This window comes from Triticum aestivum, chromosome 5B (assembly GCF_018294505.1).
Source record: "Triticum aestivum cultivar Chinese Spring chromosome 5B, IWGSC CS RefSeq v2.1, whole genome shotgun sequence".
NCBI lineage: Eukaryota > Viridiplantae > Streptophyta > Magnoliopsida > Poales > Poaceae > Triticum > Triticum aestivum.
In genome coordinates this window covers 310468276-310488204 of record NC_057807.1, presented here as the reverse complement: position 1 = coordinate 310488204, position 19929 = coordinate 310468276, and the positions used below count along the sequence as shown (strand labels likewise).

Below are 19929 nucleotides of genomic sequence, written 5' to 3'. Positions count from 1 at the left end.
ACCTTATTTTCTTCGTCCTCTGCCATGTCCCTGAATGGAGTTCATCGATACGACGGTTGAAAAATATTATTAAAATATCATGGTTGAAAAGGACACCTGTGGACGACAACTAGTAAATTTGGTAGCTCGGCAAAGATAGATTAGGCGTGCCTAATGTAACATGATAAATAACTTCCGCCACTTTTGTCTACATAGTCTCTAAAGTAACTCACCGCTATGAGAAACATTAAATTAAAAACAATATAATTCACCCACCTAGGAGCTCTCACGATGACTTGAGCTCATCAGCCATCGTATGTCGCTCACATGTGCCCTCAAGCCTCGATAGTTCAACTGTCTTACAACATGCACCAGGGCAACTTTCGCCTGCCACCCCACGCATCACACAGTCGGCCCAGTGCCTTCGGGCAGCTGCTCTAGAGACCAACCTAGGGTGGCCTTTCATTACAGACTAATGAAAATTGTTATGTAGGCCCTTGTTCTCGACCTGAGAGGATGACACGTCACTATGCAATTACTCTCCCCGCGGCAGAGGCGACGACAACATGCGGTGCTATTCGGCCCTCTTTCCTCGATGTGCATATATGGCCAGGAACCTCTTCTCGTTTGTTTGAATATGCCCCTGCTACCAGCGGTAATCGCTACCACTTATCTCCACCTATAGGGTTCTACCCCTCTCTTCTGGTGTCCACTGCCACTCCGATCCGCGGCCGCCTCATGACCACAGGAAGAAGATGACCTGGTGGCCCGCGCGTGGCCCATACGGTACGGTAGAGCTAGATCCCTTGGTGAAGAACATCAGTTGTAGCTAAAGAAGCAATAGTTGGTTTCTTATTTAAAGATGCACAAGATCCTCCACGGTCAAACACCGGTCTCATCCTCACAACAATCTTCTCTTTCTCACGACCTAACACCACACATACACAAAGCAAGTATAAAAACACCAAAAGCTCATGTATGAACCACAACATATAGGATGACAACCACCCCACTACATCACAAGCCGATCTACCATATGTCCGGTGGCGATTTTTGCCACTCCCGACCATCGTCCACCATATTGTGGCACATACATGAAACACTAGGCATCGGTGACAGTCAATCCCCCTTAGCACCCTCAGTGAATAAGCAATAAAGTGTGGGAGGAGGAAAGAGAGGGGACCGACGACAAGAAATGGGGGAGACAAAGAGAGAAGGGACAAAGGGAGAAGATAAAGAGGTGGAGGGGGAGAAGGGCGACACGGAGACCAAGGGGGAAGGGGGAGTATAGCCGATTTCATAAAAAAAAGATTGAAGTGGTTGATCCAAGTATTGTATTTAAATTGAATTTAGACAAGTACACATGAAATTAATTCATAAAATAATAAATGGATGCATTTTCTATAATGGTGTGTGTGTGTGTGTGTCTATATATATCATCAGTACTACCTTCGTCCGGGTTTATTGGTCCCCATTGTATTTCGTGCCAAATTTTGACCATAGATTAAACTAACAAAATGTTCACGCATGTCACCAAACATTATATTTTTGAAAACTATGTCCAAATATGAATCCAATGAGATAATTTTTCTTGACATGCATTAATATTTTGTTAGTTAAATCTTTAGTCAAAATTTGAAACAAACTACAAAGGGGACCTATAAACCAGGACGGATGTAGTACCAGTTTTTGCATACAAGATAAAAAAGGGCATGCCCCCGGAATGAAAATTTTGCTAATAAAAATAGACATATTGTGTATTATTTGTGTAGTTTCATTATCACATCAACCTCTAGTGATGAACCGACAAATAAAACGATTAAAAATTCAAACATGATGTGATTAATAGAAGTTGAACTCCTTTGGAATAAGCTAGAAGCTTTACCGTCTGACTTCAACGGTCGAATAATCAATAACAAAGTTGGCTTTGAGAAGTGTAAAAAGTAAATTTTAAACTTATGTTTGGTCGTCTCAACGACAGGCAAAAAGTAATATTAAAATATTATGTTTGAAAGGAACGTGTGCGCGCGATAACTAGTACATTTCACCTGGTAGCTTGAGAGGGACATCAGATTGGACGTGGATAAAGTAACATGAAAAATAACTTCCACCATGTTTCTGTGCAATACCTCAAAACTAACTAACATCTATTAGGAAACCCAAACTTGCTAAAGAAGCACATATATCTTCCTTAATTAAAGACACGCGAGATCCTCTTCCCTCATGGTCAATCATCAGCGTCATTCTCACAACAATCTTCTATTTCTCACAACCAAACACCACACATACACAAATTAAGCACAACAAAATACCAAAAACTCGGCTAAGCACCGAAACATATGGGTGGACAGCAACCCCCACTACATCACACATCGATGTCGCCACTTGATTCATGGCGATTTTGCCACTGCTTAGTACTGACCACATTTGGGCTCATAAATGCAACCATAGACATGTGGTGATCGGTGCCCCTTGGCGCACTAAGTGAAGAAGCGATGAAGTGTAGAAGGGTGAATGAGAGGGGAACACCAACGAGACATGGGAGGCAAGAAAGGAGGGACAAAGGGACATGACAAAGACATGGAGAGAGAGCGAAAGGCGATGTGGAGACAGGGAAGGAGGGGGAGGGGGTATCGGCAATTTGTTAAGAATAGAAGATTAAAGTGGATGATCCAATGATGTATTTAAATTGAATTTAGAGAAGTACTCCCTCCGTAAAGAAATATAACAGCGTTTAGATCACTAATGCTCTTCTTTACAAAGGGAATACAAAAGAAAATCAAGTTGTAAGATTGTATGTACAACAACGACCAATCTTCACATGTAAGATAACAAAGAAGACGAAAATCTGTTAACAACAGAAACCATCTCACCGTTGGTTTAGCTTCATCGTTGCATCAACCTCTACTAATGTGAATTGACAAAAATAAAATTAAAATAAACAATATATCATATGACATTCTTAATAAAATCCGAACTCATTTGAAATGATAAAGCCGAAAGCTTTACCCGCTAGTTTCAACGGTCGAATAATCAGCAATGGAGTCGGCCATTGAGACGCGCGGAAAATAATATAAAAACTTTATGTTTGAAAAGTACGCGCGTCCGCGGCAACTAGTACACCCGCCCCGATGACTCGATAGGGACACCTGATCATGTGTGGCTAAAGAGGATGATAAATAACTTTCATCATTTCCTGGTACGAAATCTCAAAAGTAACTCACTGCTACGGAAACACAGTCTTGCTGAAGAAGCACATGCCAGGTCCCTTATTTAAAAGCCGCAGGGGATCCTCCCCCCTCGTGGTCAATCACGCGGTGTCATCCTCACAACAATCTTCCCCCTTCACTGCTCTTCTCTCTCTCTCACAACCTAACACCATTTGTCCCCTCTCCCCATTTCCCCAAAAACGAACAATCCAACACTCGACCGAGTCAGTGCTGCCTTCCCCCACTCGATTCGCTCGATTCTTCGCCCCCAAAGACCCTCCCCTCACTCGATCCTACTCACCCCCTCTCCCCGCGCGAGCTCCCGATCCGCCTCGCCGGCGGGCCGGCCGTCCTCGCCGCCGCCGTCCTTGACCTCGCTCGCTCGCGCCGCCCGTTCTCTCTGCCGAGGTCGAGGTCGCGCGGACGCAGCTAGGGTTGGAGGGGTCGTCTCCCGGCCTGGCACCGGCGCCTCCCTCCCCTCTCCCCCCCGGAGCTGCAAGCGGGAGGTATCGTCTCGGGCTTCCCAGATCTGACTTTTGAGCGTTTCCCCCCCAGGGTTCTAGTACATATCTGTGATTAATCAAGTGGAGAGTCTGTTTGTTCGTTAGGTGTTCAAATATCGATTTTGTTGGATCGAAAATTGTGGTTGAGGGAATCAGAACTTGGATGTGATAAAATTTGGTATTGCTCGAGCTGAAAATTTAACGTTGCTCAACCTGATTTGTGGTTCAGCATGTCAAAGTTTGTTTTTGATTGATCGGATGTTATAGTAAAGGGAGTTGAAATGTTGAATTTTGGGAGAGGACCATGGCCACAAACTACGACGACAGAGTTCCACAGGGGGCGGTTGGGTGTGATGAGCGATCACGCAATTACTTTTTTGGCTTGTTTAGATGGATTTGGAAAATGTTGCTTACATGGGTGTAAAGTGACAAGTGATTTAGCCATCCACGGGCAGTGGTGGGGGCACGTGAGTGCCCATGTTTTTTCTTGCACCAGGATAGTTTAAGTACGCCAATGCTTTGGCAGGAAAGGACAAATGCGGATATTTGATATAGTATGTGTAAAGGAACTTCACAGAAGTACTTATGGTTACTCCAGTGCATACTTTATTTTGTTCTTTTTCATTTTATTGTTTTGATCTAAGTGTCTAAGGAGTTTCATGCTGGCCACTGATAAGGTGACATTTGGCTCCTTGCTTTTAGTAATAGTGATATATTTTAGCTAAATACAATGTCTTGGTTGTGTATATATAACAGTTGCTTCACTGGCTGTTTGTACTGGAGGTTAATGCACCGTGCCTTGATATTTTGCAGCTGGAGACTGGGAGACCAGATGGAGGGCCCTGCCTGATCAAATCCTGCTGTTCCTGACGAGTGACAAGAAATTACACAGCAACACATGGCACACGGGCTATTTGTGTATGCCAGGGAGATTAAGTAGATTGAGGAAATATGCAGGGCTTTGGACAATGGCTTCCTCAATCGCAGAGTGCAGCCGATCTTTATTTCTCAAGTATTATGTCATCTCAGTTGGACACTTCCATAGAGATGCAGACTAGAAATACTGCAGTTGCAGTGTTGGAGGATGAGTCTGCTCATTCGTTTGGCATTACAAGTGCTGCTGGGCCAATTGAAGTCACTAGAAATGATGCTGGGACAATTATAGACCATGAAAATGTTGCTGAACCGACTGGAGGTATTGACTTGAACAAGACCCCACCACCAAAGGCTAAGAGGAAAAAGCACAGGCCAAAGGTCCTGAAACCATCAAAGCCTCCTAAGCCTGCAACTCCAAAGCCTTCCAAGGCAAAGGAGGAAAAACCATCTGGTAAAAGAAAGTATGTCCGTAAGAATATGCCAGCAGGCCAACCTCCCTCAGAACAGATTGCTGAGTCACATCGCAAAGCTACCCTGAAACCCGCTAAGCGGTCTTTGAACTTTGAGGGGGAAGTTCCACAAGAGAACACACATCCTGGATCCCAAGCTCAAGTGGTATCTTGTGATCCCAAGGACTATCAACCATCCATGCCTTCTACCGGTCAAAGAAATGTCCAAAGCCAGTTGACATGCCATTTGGATTTTACCACCAGTTCAATGTACAGTTCAGCCAATCAGATGGCTGATACACAGCTATTGCCTGCAGATAATATGAAAACATCAATTTACAGTTCAGCCAATCAGATGGCTAATGCACAGTTTTTGCCTGCACATAATATGCCAAAAGGAGTATTATTTGACCTCAATAGTTCGACGAATCAGATACAGAATGAGTATGCTAATTTTTTGGATGGGCCTGCGCAATTTTTTCAGTCTGGAATAACAGAAACATTACAAACAAATCCTTTGCTAGAGCTCTGTGCTGGCATGCCAGATAAAAGTTTACCTGATCTCAACAGTTCAATCACTCTAATGCAGGGCATGCCAACTAATTTTACTGAATACTTGCTTTCATCGTCACAAGCTTCTGTAAGAGAAACACATATGGGCAAACAGATGCCTAATTGTCAAAGAATGCCAGAAAATCCAGTTACACCTGCTCAGTGTTTTGAAGGGGTTGCAACGAGGGAAAACTTCAATCTTAATTCTTGTTTAAGAGAAGGAGGGGTAACCAACCAAATATGTCATGGCTACAGATCGACACAAAGCCCAATCCCACCTCCCAAGCAAATTGAAGGGCATTCTGCAATGGAAAATTTGAATGGGCTTGGAACAATAAGTGACTACTTAAAGTTTACCACCAGTCCTAGTCCTTACAGGCAAACAGGTGGTGCACTTGGACTTCATGGTTCACACAGCTCGTCACATGTGCATGCACTGGACACCAGAGAACACAATGCTTCCAATGGTGCCCATATTCCACTAGGTATGAATCTTGACCAGCAGAGGAATGGATGGGCATCTGTAGATGCGTGCCATGCTGCACCCTCTCAGGGGTCATATTTTCCTGAAACCTACAAAAGAATGAGAACAGATAATTATAGTAAATGCCTGAATGGAGCTGTGGGCAACACATCCACCCCAACTATGTATTTGTCAAACAATCGGAATACAAATGTGGTTTCAGCTATCAACTCTAATGTGTTTACCCTAGCTGATGCTCAAAGACTGATAGCCCGTGAGAAATCACGAGCTTCCCGAGGAATGATTAGTTTTGGAGGATCAGGATGCAATATGGTTAAAAGACCGGAAATGATCGAAGAACATTATAGACCTGCTATCCGTGGCACTGCATGCAGTGATTCTGTTGAAGCACCTGATAAACATTTCAGACACATAACAGATAAAATTACACAGGTGCCTAGTAATAATCCAAACACCTTGCAAAATCAAAACTGTAGTCCGAGAATTGGAAGTCATCAACCACAGTTTTGGGAAGGCAACACGATTGAAGTGTCAGATTTGCCTGTTGAACAGCATAATCAGAGCACTGCCCCTCAGGATGATACTCGAAATAATTTCTGCATTGGTCCTTCCGACGAGCTTGGCAGAAGCATCAATGGTGAAATTTCTAGGTTCCCTGTCACTCCAACAGGCCAATCAACAGGTAACAACACTATGAAAAAGTTTGGTTTCCAACTGGAGACTTCTGGAGAAGTTATTATGCCCCTTACCAGTCCAAGAAATTCATCACCAGGTACTGATGTTCTGAGAAATGAGAATCATCAAGTGGAGGTTTGTGGAGAAACTACTGTAGCTAAACCTAGTGAGAAGCGAAAACCAGGACGACCCAGAAAAGAGATAAAACCTGGTGAGAATCCAAAGCCTAGAGGTCGTCCAAGGAAGCAAAAGGTGGTTGGTGCAGAACTTGCATCCAAAGGTAGCCATACTGATCCATGGCCAATTGAGGATATTTCTGTTATCTCTGGACCTCATGCGGGAGTGTCTCCTGGTTCCGAAGGGATTAATACGGAACGAAGTGGAGAAAGTTCTCCTGGAGCTATAGCACCTCCAGTGGATCCTTTGGATCTCATAATTCAAAAGATAAAAGTCTTAGACATAAACAAATCAGATGACACCGGGTCAGCTGAGCCGCATGGTGCTCTTGTCCCTTACAAAGGAGAATTTGGTGCAATTATTCCATATGAGGGGAAAGGGAAAAGAAAATATGCCCGGGCCAAAGTGAACCTTGATCCAGTGACTGCTCTAATGTGGAAGTTATTGATGGAGCCAGATATGGTTGATGGTTCCGAAGGGATGGATAAGGACAAAGAGAAATGGCTTGAAGAAGAAAGGAGAATATTCCGAGGACGTATTGATTCGTTCATTGCTCGCATGCATCTAGTTCAAGGTAATACTACTATTTCAAATCTTTATTCCTGACAGGGCCTTCTATATGCTACTCCACATATTGCATTCCAGAACCTTATAGGGACTCATGTTCGAACTCCTGACTTCACGCTAATGGGATGATCACAGATCATTAATGGTTTGGGTTGCACTGTATTGGATGCGATGATGGCTTATAGGTTTTGCAGAAAGGTACCTAACTCTTGAATGACCTCTATCTGTTTGCAGGAGATCGCCGTTTCTCTCCCTGGAAAGGATCAGTTGTGGATTCAGTAGTGGGTGTTTTTCTCACCCAGAATGTTTCAGACCATCTTTCCAGGTGAAATAAAGCTTGCAGCCTATTTGAACTGGAAGCTGTTTGTGACTAGCATTCTGAGATTGTGTTTTTTGTCTGACTGTTGTCTTCTGTTTTGAAGCTCTGCGTTTATGGCTCTTGCTGCAAAATTTCCTGCAAAGCCAGAAGTCTCTAAAATATCTGCAGATAGGATGTTTCACACAGCATCAGAGAACGTTGGTTGTTCTGGATTGTTTGGTGATTCTGTCAAATTGCCGGGCGGTATTCTTGTTGAAGAGGGAAGTAACACAACAGGCTCCTTAGTTACAACAGAAGAAAAGGAAGGAAGCAACAGTTCTGGGTTGTTTGGAAATTCTCCTGGAGATGGAGTAGACTGTACAGCAGGGGTTTATTATAATTCTTATGGGACACTGCCGGTTAGGCTGCATGAGGGCAAGCCACCGGCTGTGGGGACTGAAAGCGTTGTTGAAGTCGAAGATGGGGCACTGGAGGACGTTGTTTCATCACAGAACTCTGCTATTTCATCTCAAAGTTCCCCTGATTATCTGTTTCACATGACTGATCATATGTTCCCAAGCACATTGCTAAATTTTACAGCAGAAGACTTTGTTGGCAGAAATATGGCCAATGGTACAAGCAATTCAACCACATACACAGAACTTCTAAAGATGCAAGAGCTAAAGAGCAAGCCTAATGAAAAGGAATATGATGGAGTTCCAATACAATGTACAAACAGGGGTTCAATCCCCAGTGAAGTACATAACCTTAACAGCAAGACTCAACCTCTTCAAGCTTCTGGCTCTTATCACCAGAATGGCCGAGCTCATCTCCCAGATATAACATTTTCCAATGACTTAGAGCACTCAGTATACACTGGCCTTAATAGAACATATGATTCCAGGGTCACACCAGCTGAGATCAGATATGATTGTTCTTTATCTTCTCCTGGAATTGACAGTGAAAATAGATCTCAAACAACTGATTCTTTAACTGCTCTTCTATACGGTATAGATGGATCCTTAAGTCAGGACAAAATCCCTTTCCCTTCCATGGCGACGCAAGGAGCTGACTCGATTTCAACATTAATGGATAAATATTTTCATCCATCAAGTTCAGAGACGGCGTCATTTGCTAGGGAGCAATTGTCCTGTGAAAATAATCTTCAAAGAAATGACGTTGTAGCTGCATTTGTGAAACAGCATGAAACTTTGAATCTGCAAGAGGAATGTACTGCCAGAGCAAAGCAAATTGGAGGTGAAAATTATCAGTCAGAATGTAGCCAACAGTATGGCAATGTTGGACTTTCATCAAACATGGATGGGAGTCATTGTTCCTCAAACTTGTATCAAAATCAAAAAGCAAATTCTGAACTCCTAGAGAGGATTGCTTCAGACTCAATAGAGAAACCCAAAGATACTAATAAGGCTTTACCTGAAGTTCCTGCTGACAGATCAAAAGCAAAGAAGGCAAGGGCTGGTAAAAAGAGAACATATGATTGGGATATTTTAAGAAAAGAAGTTCTTGCTAGTCGAGGAAACGAAGGAAGAGGTGAGAATGCAAAGGATGCACTTGATTGGGAAACAATAAGGCAAATAGATGTGAAGGAAATATCTAACACAATTAGAGAGCGAGGAATGAACAACATGCTCTCAGAGCGGATACAAGTAAGTATGCCAAAAAATAGTTATTAAATGAAGTTCTGTATTTAGACATGTGGGCAATTCAATCTAGACTTGCCTATTTGTTGAAATGGTCATGGTTCGGTCATGTATACTCATCTTTAGCAATTTCCATTGTAGGATTTTCTAAACCGGGTGGTGAGAGACCATGGGAGCATTGACCTTGAATGGTTGCGATATGTCGATCCAGACAAAGCAAAGTAAGCTACTCCCTCCGATCCATATTTTTTGTCACAGCTTTAGCACAACATTTATAACTGTACTTGTTTGTTCTATACATTGTCTTCCATCATTGTTATTTGAGGCAAAATTATACAGGGTTCTCTGTTGATTTTGTAACCAGGTTTCATTGCTAAAATTTGTACATGTACTGGTTTGTGTTATTGTTGTGAACCATCATCCACAATGCGATAACTACTGTTTTGAAGATAACCAGACAACATGGCTGCTTGGGATTGAGTAGACATAGGTTGAGATGAGAGAATAACTTTGAGATAATAGATCGAATCTTCTAGCTTGATTTCCTCAGAAGTTACTCATCCAACACTTTTCTGCTAAGGATTGGGTTAACATAGGTTGAAAGAGAGAACAACTTGGAGAGAATAGATTGATTTTTCTTGCTTGATTCCCTCAAAAGTTACACAAGCCAATACTAAATAATACTCCTATCTCTTAAGTCTTAATTTGACCTGCCGTATTCTAACTAGGAAACCTCCTAGTAGATGTATACAATCCATGTTTTCTTAATCCTCCTAAACTCTTCCTAAGCATTCTATCCTAATTCTGTTTCTTACTCACTTTCTGAATTCAAGTTGTCTAACACCAAAACATCCTTGCCTACTGTGTCTTGTTGGCCACTCAATGCATCTCATGCTGCTTTGATGCAACATGCTAATGTCCACATCAGTTATTTATTTCACTGCCATTTTGCAACATGCTAATTTGACCTGTTTTTGTTGAGGATCCTGATTGTACAAAAACAATCTAAAAAAACATAGACGACCTTTGTTGAGGAGCTGATTTAACAAAATCCCACCTACATGGGTCTGATTAAAATTGTAGTTAACCTGTCAACTCAGCTGTGACTCTTAAAAGGGCCTCCTTGACAATTATGTATAAATGGCTTTAACTGCACATAATCTGGACTGAGGTGCTTGATCATATCAGAATAATGCAGGGTCTCTCATGTAGATCTGTAATTCTGCCCCCACTCAAATTTTATTATACTTAGCCACATATACTATTACAAATATGTAGACCTATCACAAGAAAACTAATGGTCATATTCTTATGAAAAGTAGCTTTATAGACTTTAATTAACATACCATGTTACACATTAATGGCCGAAGTCTCATTTTGGAACTGCAAAGTAAAGACTAGTCATTTTTGTTTTGGGCTGGAAGAAGTATCTGGTGCTCCTTTTCTTCTTTGAACAAATACAAGATGCTGAACAAAAACTCAATTAGGGGTGGAACGAATAGTTCACTGACTGCTTTCTTGTGGTGTTTCATTCTTGTTACATATGGATGCATATCAAAAGACCAATTCAACACTGCCATAAGTCATAACTGAGTGCATACATGCAGACGTGTTCGTTATTTAAAAAGTTATCATTGATGGACTCATAGGGTCTTGAGATGATGGGAGCCCTCAAAATGTTTTTTCAACATGTAAAAGGGTTATTCTAAAAGTTATGGACCATGTGACCTCAACCTTAGATGAATGTTTTTTGTCCAATTCTCTTGTATGACCGTTCACTCGGGAAGTTTGCATGGTCGACCGAAATAAATGTTTGCAGCATATTATATTATGCGGCATCGCGCAATGGGCTATAAATGCATATAAATTTCTTTTGTTGAACAGTTTTGACATTTAAAAATTATAACCTCCTTGCTGTTGTCTCTTTCAGGGAGTACCTCTTAAGCATTAGAGGTCTTGGACTGAAAAGTGTAGAGTGTGTGCGTCTTTTGACACTCCATCATATGGCTTTCCCTGTATGTCCTCCCATTCCAAATTTTGTTAAATTTATTTATTTAATTTTGGAGGTTCATCAGTATCATTTGATTATGTAGGTGGACACAAATGTTGGTAGGATTTGTGTGAGGCTGGGATGGGTGCCACTTCAACCCCTACCTGAGTCTCTTCAGTTGCATCTGTTGGAGCTGTAAGTGCCCTCAAATCCTTGTGGTTGGTTTGACTAGTATATACACAAATTACTGAGTTTGATCATGCAAATTTGAAGGTATCCAATGCTGGAGAACATACAGAAATACCTCTGGCCTCGATTATGCAAGCTTGATCAACGGACATTGTAAGTCTTAGAAACCCAGTTAATTACTTATTTTGGAAAAGGACTTTATCTGCAGCTATATAGTTAAAATTTACTATGTGCAGGTACGAGCTTCACTATCAAATGATAACGTTTGGAAAGGTGAACATGAGATATATTAAAGCAACATGTAACTGACTTACTGTGTGTTACTGAATTATTTTACTTCTTTCCCCTGTTAGGTATTTTGTACAAAAAGTAAGCCAAATTGCAATGCATGCCCAATGAGAGCTGAATGCAAGCACTTTGCAAGTGCATTTGCAAGGTAATTTATCAAGATATATGTACAGTTTGATATACACTGTACTGGGCTAATCAACTATGCATCTTGCACTCTGGTATTTAAACTTCTATCATGTTTGTGGGACCTATTTTCCTGTGGAACCTGTGTATTGCAGTGTGTTAATTTGTAGCTAAAATACCTCCCTCGTGGATAAAAAGCTAACCATCTACTTTCTTGACGGCAGCGACTGATGATATTTCCCTGCAAAAAATTTGTTAGTTGGTTTCGTTGGAAAAAGATTGGGTTGTTGGAAAAGATTTTATTCCAGTCCAATAGATTTCACAAACTTAGCAAAACTATGAATTCTTTCGATAGAACAAATAAAGTGCCAATGGATGGCTTGCTAAAAGGTTTGTTTCTATTCCAATTTCAATACGAAAAGTTCACTGCTAATAAGTTTTTTTTTTGGTACAGTGCTAGACTTGCTCTTCCTGGACCTGAAGAGAAGAGTTTGGTTACGTCAGGAAACCCAATTGCTTCAGGGAGCTGCCAGCAGCCATACATAAGTTCTATGCGTTTAAATCAACTTGACTGGAATGCAAATGCCCATGACCATATTCTGGACAATCGCCAGCCAATCATTGAGGAGCCAGCAAGTCCGGAACCAGAACCAGAGACTGCAGAGATGAGAGAGAGTGCCATAGAGGATATTTTTCTTGATGATCCTGAAGAAATTCCTACAATCAAGCTTAATTTCGAGGAGTTTGCACAGAATCTCAAGAATTATATGCAAGTCAATAACATTGAAATGGAAGATGCTGATATGTCAAGTGCCTTGGTTGCCATAACTCCGGAAGCTGCATCTATCCCGACTCCTAGGCTCAAGAATGTTAGTCGCCTAAGAACAGAGCATCAAGTGTATGTCCTTGTCTTCCACAAAACCAGTATCAACTATAGTACCTTCGTATCTTTTGTTATGTTGCTAGTACAGCAAAGAAATTTACACAGGATCTGTACTGAAATGTTCTCATTATTTGGCTTCTCTGTTTTCTACATGGCTGCAGCTATGAACTGCCGGACTCACATCCACTTCTGGAAGGAGTGAGTTCATCGGTCATTATCAAAAAAATTACTGTGCTAAATGTGAAATAAGATTACAATTAAAAAAAATTCTTTCTTTTGTGCAGTACGACCAAAGAGAGCCTGATGATCCTTGCCCGTATCTACTCTCTATATGGACCCCAGGTAAGAAACACATTATAAGCTGAAGTATTATGGCTGTCATACTCCCTGTACAGTTGAGGGCTGCTAATGTTCATTCAAATATAAAACAGGTGAAACAGCTCAGTCAATTGATGCACCCAAGACAGCATGCAACTCCAATGAGAGCGGTAAACTATGTGACAGCAGTGCATGCTTCAGTTGCAACAGTATGCGAGAGGCGCAGGCTCAAACAGTCAGAGGAACAATTTTGGTACGTTACTCATTTATGTAATATACTTGCCAGAACAGTACTAAGTGGCTGGCCAGCAAGATGCTCTGTAGGAAACCAGTGTCCAACTCCACCATTGATTAGGAAGACTCCATTATTACGATATATCAAGTTAAGAAGCTAATTTGTAAGCTAGTAAGGAATTATTAGAGTTGGAGTCCAAAAAGAGATAAGTGGATCCTCCTATTAAGATGGATTTTCAGAACATGGGGGCAACGGAGCACTTCATTTTGAACCCCCCAAAACAAGTGCTTAAAAGATTTGATTTTTTTACATGAATACGCATGCATGTGGTCTTAAGTACGTGTGAAAGTTCGTTCAAAAATACGTTGTATTGTAAGCCGCACAAAAAAGACAAAATTTCGGCCCAAAAACAAAAAAAAAACTGGGCCCAAATTTGCATGTATTTTGTCTTTTTTGTATCTCTCACATGCAAGCACGTATATTGGTGAAATTTTGGCACGTTATACTGCGCTGCTATATGTGCATGTACACAAAATTTTGAAATTTTTCAAGCCGTACGAATTCGTTTTTTTGAACTTCAAAATAAAGTTCTCCATTGTCCCCATGCTCAGAACTCAATTTTCGATCCTCCTATATGCATCCTAACGGATGAATACTATTCTCTCCCAAAAGTTCTCTCATCTCAATGCATCCATCACTCCCCTTCTAAACACCAATCCCCTTCAAGCCTGATGTCTGGCCTTCCTCTACATGATGGTTATCTTTAATGGGAACCCCAAGGTTCATATCAGCTATAGATTTTGGGAAATGATTCCTAAGTTGTCTTTAAAATCCTGAACTCTTAATAGATGATGCGTGCTCTAACGGAGACAAATGATTTGTGTTAAAAATCCTTCGTCTCAACTAATTGTGTGATGAATTAACGGGTATACAATTTTGGTGTTTGTGCATGGCATGGTGAGATCGATCGGTCTGATCCTTTTGAGTATGTGAGGAGCAAACCGACGACTTCCCCTCATTGTCACTTTTCATTCACGCATTATGCAATTTGGAAGTCAAGAAACAGTGGCATTACTTATATTGTGTTTGGTTGAGAACCGCTATGGCCCATGTTGTACATACCATCCACATTGTATGATGAGAGTGAACATCAAAATTTTAGATTTATGTATGTGTCGAATATGTTGTAGTAGTAAGCTACCTGGCCGTGAATTAATCCATGGAGTAGATTATCTACTGTTATCTACTGTACAAAAGTTCAGTATGTCAAATATCAATGACCCAATGAGCTTACATATTACTATCTTCAAAATGGTAGTGCCTAACTATCTTTTTGTTGAATTAACTCAAATAGGTACCGTGTCGAACAGCTATGAGAGGAAGCTTTCCACTTAATGGGACATATTTCCAAGTAAATGAGGTAATGACTGAGTTACATCTGTTCATAGTTGGAATGGTATAATAGCATCAACAGAAATACAAATGTTCCTGATATTATAGTTACTAGCTGTTCAAATGTTATACTGCAGGTATTTGCTGATCACGACTCAAGCCGAAACCCAGTTGATGTTCCGAGGAGATGGATATGGGACCTCCCTAGGAGAACAGTTTACTTCGGAACTTCAGTTCCTTCAATCTTTAAAGGTATATCCCTAACGAGAACCAAGGATTCAGCATTTGATTGCACTGTGGTGGGTTTCTTATCTTTCAAAACAAACCATATAGATTGACTGAGAAGTTTGAGATAGGCAAAATAAAGTACTGTCAGTAGAACTCCAGTTGATGTTACCTGCTGACTATTATTTTATTCCCACTAATTTTGTTGGACTTCCTTTAGTCATGGTAATATGGCAAGAGATTAGTTTTTGGCATATATGAACATCTAGCTGTCCCATGCAATACTAGTACCAACTGCCAAAGGAACATGAAGAACACAAGATGGAAGAGCATGTACACTAATCGCATTATTTTTTTTCGAAACGGAGGCAAAGATTGCCTCATCTATTAATTAAGCAGAAGAGAATTGCCCAGTTAATTATGGAAAACCGGGCAAAAACCGGAACAACAAGGGCCAAGCCCCACTCCCATAGACTGAAACACACAGGGCAAAGCCCACCCTCATCGACGACAAGTCGACCTGCAGCCAGACAACACAGCTCCGACTCTGACGGAGAACTCAGAAGAACAAAACCAGGCACAGCTGGCGCCAAGGAAGATCGCCGAACAGGCTACATGCAGCCAGTCATCGTACACCACAGGGCCCTGCCGCTGCAGCTTCGACTCCACAGCAACAAGCAAACCGAGGCAAAACCGAGATTCAAAAACAGAAGAAATAGGGGCGGTGGTATTGAATGGGATTCAGGCTATCAAATCACTGGACCAAGATCCTTGATGGTGCATGTCTTGAAGTCTATGCTCTGGCCGTGGTGGTACTGCAGGGTGTGCAGTCATGTGGAAACTAGAAAACTCATTGGGAAAATTCGATCTGTGCATATTCGATGAGGCTTTATTCCCAAGCAAAGCTCATCAGTTCATTTCCACCGTCTAGATAGACACATAGAAATACGTTCGCATGCACGATTAGCACATGTGTGGAGACATTAGGTGGCGATGTTACGTTGGGGCTTGCATTGATGTTGGAGTTTCAACTACAAAACGGAATGATGGATTGAAATATTATTATACGAATGAAGAAATCACTTTGTAATAAAATTCGGTAAACCTTAAATTATGCTAGAAATTAGCTAACTGCACAAAAAAGTTTAACTGGGAAGTACTAGATGTTATGGAAAATGATATATTCAGCAAAATTCCTTGCTTCCAATTTTTACCTGGTTTTACGTTCACGCATGGGAGATTGCATCTGTTTTAAGCACCAGAATGTACTCCCACATCCATTTGTCCTGTGTCAACGCTTGAGTTTTATACTAACATTATTAACCTTGTATAAACAAACAATATTTTTTTGGCGGATTATCTTCTACTAGACGAATATAAAACATGGCAAAGGTTAATAATTAGATTACCACATCGAGAATGTGTAGATGATTATACTTTGCATGTTTCTTTTGCAGGTTTAACAACTGAAGACATACAGCAGTGCTTCTGGAGAGGTAATCATCTAAATGTTTTTGTCATTTATAATTAGGGATGCTGCGATCAAAACTATTTCCTGGAGTCAAATATTTCTTGTCTTATTTTATGTTCCAGGATGTACCTCAGATGACTAATATTTGCCAAAAAACTTGTGAAGCCCATAAATGCGTAACATTATGGAAGCATTTTTTAATACAAAATTAACTTATGTAATTTTACACAAAAAATATGATTACTTTGAAATATATTGGTCAAATATGAACTTTGTTGCATCAGACAGAAACATAAATTTATGTGATTTAACAGTAACAGCTCCCAAGAGGATAAACATGTCTAAGATGTCGGTTTTATCTGTCAAACAAAGAAAAGCTGTGGGAATTGGAGGATTATCTATTGGAAATAAACAAAAGTATATATATATATATATATATATATATATATATATATATCAATGTGGATAGCGTATTTGTCCATGAGGATTGTTGGAGGGAGCTATAATGGGGTAGAATGCTATTGATGAGATTTCATTTAAGTTCATTTGGGAGATTTCCAGTAACATTTTTACTTGGGAAAGTAGATGTTTATACGTCTGAACGAACATCTGCAGGATTTGTTTGTGTGAGGGGCTTTGATAGGACATCAAGAGCACCAAGACCACTGTACGCAAGGCTTCACTTTCCAGCAAGCAAAGTTACCAGGAATAAAAAGGGTGCAGCTTCTGCAGGCACAGATGATGCATAGCCATCAAGGAAATAAAAAAAACCGAGTTACATAGAAGACCCTGCCAGAAGATCACTGACATGAAAATGGATCACTGACCAATAAGTTGTTGTCACCAATTCAACCATGTTTTAGCCTTTCGTATCTGTGAACGTTATGAATGCCAGCCACTCGCGAATCTGTGAAGCTGGCGTTGTTCAGCAACATGATCCATTACTACACAGATTTATGCTCATTTGGTTCCCTCCAAGGAGTTCGATACAGCAAATGGGGAGGGGAGAAAGTCTGCTGTCTGGTCCATTCTGTTTGTTGTTTCATGGGATTTGAACCAACTGTTGTACATTGGAGACGTCATCCCTTCAAAGTTGTTCATGTTGTTCGGTAGTTCATGCGAACGTTGTCAGATTATTCGTCAATTATTTGATTGTTTCATTGAGGAGGCCATTTCACTCTCTTAACTCCTGTTTCATTGACGAGACATTTATATTCATTCGTATTTACTCCCTCCATGTCAAAATATAGTGCAGATTAGTTGTCTCAAGTCAAACTTTGTAAATTTTGACCAAGTCTTTAGAAAAGGTTATCAACATCTGCAGTACCAAATCAATATTATGAGATTCATAAAGAAATATATTTTTATATCGTTTATACTTGGTATTGCAAATGTTCATACGTTTCTATAAACTTGGTCAGGCCTAACCTAATTTGACTTGGAGCAAATCTAATATACTCCGCTGTATTTTTTGTAATCTGACATGGAGGGAGTATTATGCCAAAATTTGTCTGTATAGTGCTCCCTCATCCTTTAATACTTTCAAGTGCGGGATACAAGTGCTCCCGTGCTACAATGGATACGAAATGGAGTGATACGTGTTCACAAACTTGAAAACAAATCACCATTTTTTTTACATTTTAGTATATATCATTAACATATTATTTTTGCGTGGAATCATTAAAATATTTTTGGTTCCGCCCATACTTTATTCATTTTATTTATTTGCATGATGGGAGGGAAATTTGGAGCAACCGCCACATTGGTTCCATCCGAACCGGCGCCCCCCCTTTTTTTTTTGAACGATATAAAGAAAGCCCCCTTGTAAAACGACTGTTCCATTGCTATATATATAGCACTTCGTCTAGTTTGATCATTTGTTCTTTTCGATCTCAAACACGTTATGAGCACGTACTTCTACTAAAGAGCGAAAACAACGGAGACACCAGAAAAGGGAGGAGCGAGCACTCGCCGGTGAGATGTCCGGCCTCTTCTCCTCCTTGTCTGATCCGTGGTGATGGCCGCCGGTTGCTGCTTCGGCCGGCCACCGCGCCAATGGAAGAGGCGCGCGTGGCGGTTGCCGCTTCGGCCGGTCACCGCGTCGCTGGAAGAGGCGCGCGTGGTGATCACCACGCCCCTGGTGACGGTCTTGGCGCCTTGGAATTTTTCGAATTTACTGTTCATAGAAGGCGTAGGGGCACCCGAGAGCTGAAAAACCACTCTCAATGTTTGAAAGGCATACGTACTCTTGACTGATTCCGTGAGATCAATCATTGTCGCGTCCGACAAGAGATCCGATCCATCTCGAAACCTGAGTAGTACATCGAGTCGGTCTCTTGTTGCCTTGTCTGGCCCTTTACATACGGGAGTCCTAGGTGGCCTGAACCAAATCGATCCAAGCTTACGATCAAGATCAAGAGTCGACGAGATCCAAGCAAGCGGGAACCATGGCTTCGACGGCGGCGGGCGCAAGCAGCAGCGGCGAGGTGGTTGCCGTGGGCGACGAGAGCAACAAGATGTTCACGCTGATCAGCTCCGACGGCGAGAGCTTCGAGATCACGGAGGAGGTGGGCAAGATGTCGCAGACCATCAAACACATGATCGAGGACGGCTGCGCCGACAACGGGATCCCCCTCCCCAACGTCCCCGCGAAGACCCTCAGCAAGGTCATCGAGTACTGCAACAAGCACGTCGTCGTCGACGACAACAACGCCAGCGCCAGCGAGAAGGAGGACCTGAAGAGCTTCGACGCCAAGTTCATTGCCGTGGACCAGGCGACGCTGTTCGACCTCATCCTCGCCGCCAACTACCTTGACGTCAAGGGGCTCCTGGACCTGAGCTGCCAGACGGCGGCCGACATGGTCAAGGGCCAGCCGGTCGAGGGCATACGCAAGATGTTCAACCTCGAGAACGACTTCACGCCGGAGGAGGAGGCGGAGATCAGAAGGGAGAACCCCTGGGCGTTTGATCTTTGAAGCTGTATAAGATTTCCTAGGTTTTCTTGCGTCTAAATTAGTAATGGATGATTAGGCTAGTTTGTTTACTAGGTTGTTTGAAGCGGTGAAAATCTATCTATACTATTTACTAAAATAGTGTACTCCCTACTATATATATTTATTAAAATAGTGTACTCCTTCCGTTTTAATATAAAATATAAGATGCATCAATTTTTCGTGAAAGACATACATATACGTGTTTTTCGATCAAAATTATAGAATAATCAGTGGCGGATCCAAGACCCAGGCCGGGGGGGCCTGGGTCTGGGGCGTTAGGTTGATTTACTTTGTTGCTGTAGCAGCCTGGGCCCTGGGCTTGGCCCAATCTAGGTCCGTCTCTGAGAGTAATGAACATCTATAATTTAAAATTAATAAAATAGGATTTT

General features: G+C 41.5%; 2 protein-coding genes across 2 annotated transcripts; both read left to right on the top strand.

Annotated features, from left to right (window-relative positions):
• The first annotated feature begins 3287 nt into the window (after positions 1-3287).
• Positions 3288-17733, top strand: LOC123111559 (protein ROS1A). The gene is made up of 18 exons (XM_044532369.1): positions 3288-3694; positions 4505-7478; positions 7706-7796; positions 7894-9436; positions 9572-9651; positions 11361-11445; positions 11524-11615; positions 11694-11762; positions 11846-11882; positions 11963-12045; positions 12478-12921; positions 13068-13104; positions 13191-13248; positions 13338-13477; positions 14814-14879; positions 14989-15103; positions 16534-16572; positions 17163-17733. Exons 2-18 carry the CDS (start codon positions 4643-4645, stop codon positions 17294-17296), a joined length of 5949 nt encoding a protein of 1982 aa, XP_044388304.1. The 5' UTR covers positions 3288-3694; positions 4505-4642; the 3' UTR covers positions 17297-17733.
• A 1139-nt stretch (positions 17734-18872) lies between these two features.
• Positions 18873-19682, top strand: LOC123111558 (SKP1-like protein 1A). Its single transcript, XM_044532368.1, has one exon. The coding sequence runs from the start codon at positions 18995-18997 to the stop codon at positions 19520-19522; it is 528 nt and encodes a 175-aa protein (XP_044388303.1). The 5' UTR covers positions 18873-18994; the 3' UTR covers positions 19523-19682.
• The last annotated feature ends 247 nt before the right edge of the window (positions 19683-19929 follow it).

What these genes read in the sequence shown, in the direction of transcription:
- LOC123111559 (XM_044532369.1), top strand. Translation starts at nt 4,643, where the DNA reads ATGCAGGGCTTTGGACAATGGCTTCCTCAATCGCAGAGTGCAGCCGAT. An exon ending in AAGCTTGATCAACGGACATT is followed by an intron (nt 11,763 to 11,845) that starts GTAAGTCTTAGA and finishes TACTATGTGCAG; the next exon opens with GTACGAGCTTCACTATCAAA. An exon ending in TTTGCAAGTGCATTTGCAAG is followed by an intron (nt 12,046 to 12,477) that starts GTAATTTATCAA and finishes TTTTTGGTACAG; the next exon opens with TGCTAGACTTGCTCTTCCTG.
- LOC123111558 (XM_044532368.1), top strand. Translation starts at nt 18,995, where the DNA reads ATGGCTTCGACGGCGGCGGGCGCAAGCAGCAGCGGCGAGGTGGTTGCC.